The following is a 5,231-nucleotide window of genomic DNA, read 5'->3' as shown; positions in this document are numbered from 1 at the left end:
AGGTTTTCTTCTATAAAATTAACCGATTCTAGACTAATTCGACTTAACATTTCCAAAACACGTATAATTTTTTAGGAATAATCTGTATAAACTATGCTATAAACAAAAAATTATAGGATTACTTACCGAGTGTGCACCATTCGACTACGCCCGTTGTTCAAAGCTTGTCATCGTCGCGGAACAGCACACGAAACGGCGGCCGCGATTTCTGATAAATAATTTTTCGCAGAAAAATAACTTGACCTTTGGAGACATCATTAATATAAATAATTTTTATGGCCGTTGAATAAGAAGTGTTTCTTTCACAAGAAATGTATAAAATTAGTGCTGTATTAGACTTACGGTACCTAATTTACATACTGAACAGACGATAATAAACTCAACTTAGTACCTAAAATCTCCATAGCGCGGCGCCACGCTCGACGGCGGAAATTACGTATTTAATTATTATTATAATTAAATACAAGTTACAATAAGTTAATATATAATTATATATACAGTACCTAATTTATATATAATTAATATATAATTATATGTACAGTATCTAATTTATATGTAATTTATATATAATATTGTACAGACGATAGCAAACTCAATTTAGCCGCTCCGTAGCGTAGCGCAGGGTCGGAGGAAAGTAGTTCGGCTGCTCATCCACTATTGGTCCAGATTCTATCAATCTTGTCGCGAAACGACGTTATAGGAGGTACTTTATACGAATGTTGCTACAATTTTTTCGCTACGTTATAGGAATTGTCGTTATAGGAACGCACGTTATAGAGGGGTCGACTGTATATATATATATATATATATTGCAATTTCTATTTATGTATTTTTAGCTTGGTTGATTTTCTATTTATGTATTATATTCTTTTTTCGTTATAGGTCTTGTTATTTATTTGCAGAGAAGATCTGTCCAGCGACATTTTTTTAATGTAGATGAAATAAATAAATAAATAATTATTTTCAAATTATATAGTTAGGAATTTGTAATTACAGGTGTTTTTCGTATAACACGGTAATTGTAAATCATGGTTTGAGAATTGGGTACAACTCATTTTGCTCTAACACAGTTAGAATATAGAAGACATCCCGTACAAAAGTCGTAATTTCCAATTGCAAACACCATCATTTGATAAATTTTCTTATTCAAGCAAGCAGTCCTGTTGTGTCATATTTTCCATGGATTTTAAAATATTAAAATTTTTAATGTTGTTTCGTGTCTTTCACCGTGTTTTCTTTAATAAAGCTAATTATACAATTTTTGTTTTTCCTTTCCGAGCTTCCTATTCTAGCTTTCATATAAGTATAGCTATCGTTGCTGATAGCGCTGTAAATAAAATGAAAAATCTGTCTCCGTGTTTTGTTTTTATGCAATAAAAAGTTAGTAATGTCAGAGTCAATAGATTATCTGGTCTCTAAATGCCTATTGTTTTTACAATTAAAGGTTGATATAACAAGCGAGTTTGTCGATAGATGTGCTATGTTGTTTGAGCTCGTGGGTTGTTTATTTCCTATACAGAAAAAGCATTGTCTCTGTGTAAAATGTTATAATATCACTAATTGTATAATCTACTGTATTTTATAGAGCTAATCTTCGTATAAATGTTCTTATTTAATAAAAACTAGTTAAAATAAATGAACATAATTTAATAATACAAAACAGAAGAATCTCTTAAATGTAATGATTATTAATTAATTTATTTAAACTTTAAATCTTAAAATTCTATTTTAATTTTCTGTTTTAACATTTTACTGATATTACATGTAAAGCGTATATATGAATATGATAAAGTGAGGGATAAAATTATTAGACTCAATAATAATGTTTTAATAATAATGGCAAAAGGACTTTTTGCACCATGGAAACAACCAGTTTACATGGATTTTGATGTTAAAATGAAAAAACAATTTAACATTTTTGTTAATATTAACATCTGCTCTCGTACGAGCAATATTAACGAATTCGTATCAAGTAAAAAAATTCAAGTTTAAGCTTTGTTTCAAATTTACATTTAAATTAGCACGTTTTCTTTATTAACGAGCGAGTTTTTTCGCTTTCACTTACGAAACAATCGTAAAAAATATTACACTATATATAATAATACAATAGAATAAACTGGATTCCATCAAATAATTTTATTTCTTATATGAAGAAACATATACTGTCATATTCTTTTACAAATTTTGCTATTAATAAAAACTAAAAAATTGAAAAAAGTTATAGAAATTTTGAAAAAGCTTCCTGCTTTTAAACTTTTTTAAAAGTAAAGTTTTACATTACAATATATATATTCTATATCTTTAATCAACGGAGCAATTTCTCCGAAAGTTATGGCCATTCCTTCATCATGTATGTAACGTGTTGCCAAATTACTAATTCGTATGGGACTTTTCGGAATGTCATCTTCATTAACTTTAGCTATCACACGAACTATGGAAGATTTCGGAACATAAATGACTCGATTCAATTTAACGTATCCACTTTTATGACAAATGGCTTCATCTTGTTTTTTGATTTTTAAACCATCACCATGAATAAAATTCTTTATTCTTATTCTGATTATTTCTTCGCTGTTATGAGAAATAGGAAGTATAATTCCAGTGAGAAAACAATCTTCTACGACCCATATTTCAGAAATGAACTGAAACTTGTTTTCCATATTCATTTCTTGATCGAGAATGAAAGAACTTCGATTACAATATATGAACCAAGAAGTAGGTTTTTCATTGTTCCTGGAGACATCCGTTCTACAAATGCTATCTGGAATCATTGAATTGTCAGATGTTGCTTTGTAGTGTTGTATGGCATTTACTTCTTCTTCTGTTAAAAATTGTTTCGGATATACATAGCCCTTTAAAAATCCATCATCCATTGTAAGAAATCGAATGTTGATTAAGAATGGAGCCATGATTTTCCGCAGGGATGTATTCGAGTTAACTCTACGTCTTGCCCATTCGTAAACAATCTTAAAGATAGTCCGTTCCACCAAAGTATGATATATAGGACGAGATACGAGTCTACGAATCACAATTTCATCACAGTCCAAAGCGTTTTTATTTCCATAAAATACTGTGTACCAGTCATTGCTAAATTTCCTCCAGCAATAAATTTGTAAGTCATAGTCCGTATTTTGGCATGCGAATTCGTAAATTTCACAAACATTTGGCGTGAAAACAGGGCGAATCATATAATTTCGACAGTAACGTATTAAATTAAGTATTTTCAATATTTTGCTAATTCGATAAACGTCCATTGCAGATTTCAAAGAGTAAAAGTTTGGCTTTTCTTCTTTCATAAATCTGTATATTAGGAAACCATGACAATTAAGATTAGATTAGAATGCAATATTTAAAGATATATTTAATAATATTATATTTTTATAAAAACGCTTCATTGTCAGAGATTAATTAGTAATATTTAGGCATAATAGACTATACAAAAATCCACTTATTGTCGTCATTTTGGGACTCGTCTGTACTGATAATAGCATAAATGATTTCAAAAAAAAAAGTCTACATATGTATTAAAAATAAAATTATTATAGAATTCAATAATAAAAAACTTACTCATCGATTACCTTCACATTTTCGAATGCATAAGTCAAGTAAAAGGTAATAGATACGTTGTATGTAAATGGCTTCAATATGCAACTTAGTTTTGGACTGTATTTACGAAACATTGATCGTGAAACGGATATTTCTCTTCCATCCATACAATGTATTTTAATTGATTCCATTATAAATTCGTATGCCAAATTAATGAAATTTTATTGAATACACTTTTGGATAAGAAGAGAAGAAACTATTGTCGATAAAGACTATTGTTTCGTTATAAATAAATATTTGTTTATGCGATTCATTCTAATTGTTTAATTCAACTAACTTGTAACTTTACTTTTTTATTTATCGTTTATCTATTTACCTCAGATCCTTCTTTCACCGTATAGCCAGAAACATTAACAACGTAGAAGACATACTTCATGTGTAATTTTTACGTTATAAAGTTGATTATAAAGTTGATTTTACGTTACGTTGATTTTAATTTTATGTATTATATTTTGTCTTATTTGTTATGGTTCTTGTTATTTATTAGGGGAAGAGATCTTCTGTCCAGCGACATTTCCTAAGGTAGACGAAATAAATAAATAATTCTTTTTAAATTACGTAGTTAGAAATTTGTAATTACACATATTTTTCGTATAACACTACAATTATAAACCACGGTTTAAGAATTGGAGAAACATGCGTATAACCCATTTTGCTCTAACAGTTAAAATATAGAAGACATTGCCATGAAATTCCCAATTCCCAAGTGCAAACACAGTCATTAATACATTTTTTTATTCAAGCAAGCATGCGTGATGAGTCATATTTGCCCATGGATTTTACAGTATTGAAATTTTGAATGTTGTTTTGTGCCTCGTTTTCTTTAATGAGGTTGATGATACTATTTCTGTTTTTCCTTTCCGAGCTTCTCTTTCTAGCTTTCATATAAGTATAGCTGTGGTTGCTGATAGCTCTGTAAATGAAATGGAATGACTATTTCTGTGTTTTGTTTTTATACCATAAATTAAAAGTTACTAATGATGTCAGAGTCAATAGGCTATCTGGTCTCTGAATGCCTATTGTTGTCATTCTTAAATGTAGAGGTAATAAACAAGTTTGCAGATAGTTGTGTGAACCCCGGGGAGGTTGGAGGTCTCCCGTTCCGGCGACAGGTCGTTAAACCTGCTCACTGTCAAAATGGCAAAACTTTTTATTTATCCCACGATGACGGGATTCACTTGTTCGGGTCGAGTGGAGGAAGGATGAGTGCCGTCGGTAAGGTGATAGACGATATACGAGTAAACGAGGAAACAGATTTTAACAAAGAAACAACAATTTATTAATTCTATATGCGGGTGGTACATTAATCTAGTTTAGAGGACAATTTCTAAGTCCCTAAGGCGCGAAGTGACCGAGAGAGAGTTCACAAAGATTTGTTCCATACCTCTTCATGTCTGTAGTTATCCTTGGGGAAAAAATTATACAGTAATACCCCGACTTACGCGAACCCGGAGTTACACGATTTTCAAATCTCGTCGATTCGTCGTTTGTTTGAGCGCCACGCAACTCTTGATTACTCATTCCCCCCACACTATTGTTCAGCTTACGTGTTTGGACGTGTCGCGCGGAATTGACATATAGCTACAATTTATTTTGTGTTATTTATTTATGTGTTTGTTATATCT

General features: G+C 30.5%; 1 protein-coding gene across 2 annotated transcripts; it reads right to left on the bottom strand.

Annotated features, from left to right (window-relative positions):
- Positions 1–2,129: 2,129 nt before the first annotated feature.
- LOC111621916 lies at positions 2,130–3,813 on the bottom strand. 2 transcript variants are annotated; one of them, XM_023364170.1, is made up of 2 exons: positions 3,568–3,813; positions 2,130–3,300 (listed from the first exon to the last, which is right to left on the bottom strand). In XM_023364170.1, the coding sequence occupies exons 1-2, from the start codon at positions 3,735–3,737 to the stop codon at positions 2,259–2,261; spliced, it is 1,212 nt and encodes a 403-aa protein (XP_023219938.1). In that variant the 5' UTR covers positions 3,738–3,813; the 3' UTR covers positions 2,130–2,258. The 2 variants fall into 2 exon arrangements, with proteins under 2 accessions (XP_023219938.1, XP_023219942.1); XM_023364174.1 differs by having other exon boundaries at positions 3,579–3,813.
- Positions 3,814–5,231: the final 1,418 nt, after the last annotated feature.

The sequence above is a fragment of the Centruroides sculpturatus genome, unplaced genomic scaffold, assembly GCF_000671375.1.
Source record: "Centruroides sculpturatus isolate CEXI.00-Female unplaced genomic scaffold, Cexi_2.0 scaffold14, whole genome shotgun sequence".
Lineage (NCBI taxonomy): Eukaryota > Metazoa > Arthropoda > Arachnida > Scorpiones > Buthidae > Centruroides > Centruroides sculpturatus.
The sequence above is the reverse complement of the archived record's forward strand: the minus strand, read 5'-3'. Positions and strand labels throughout refer to the sequence as shown.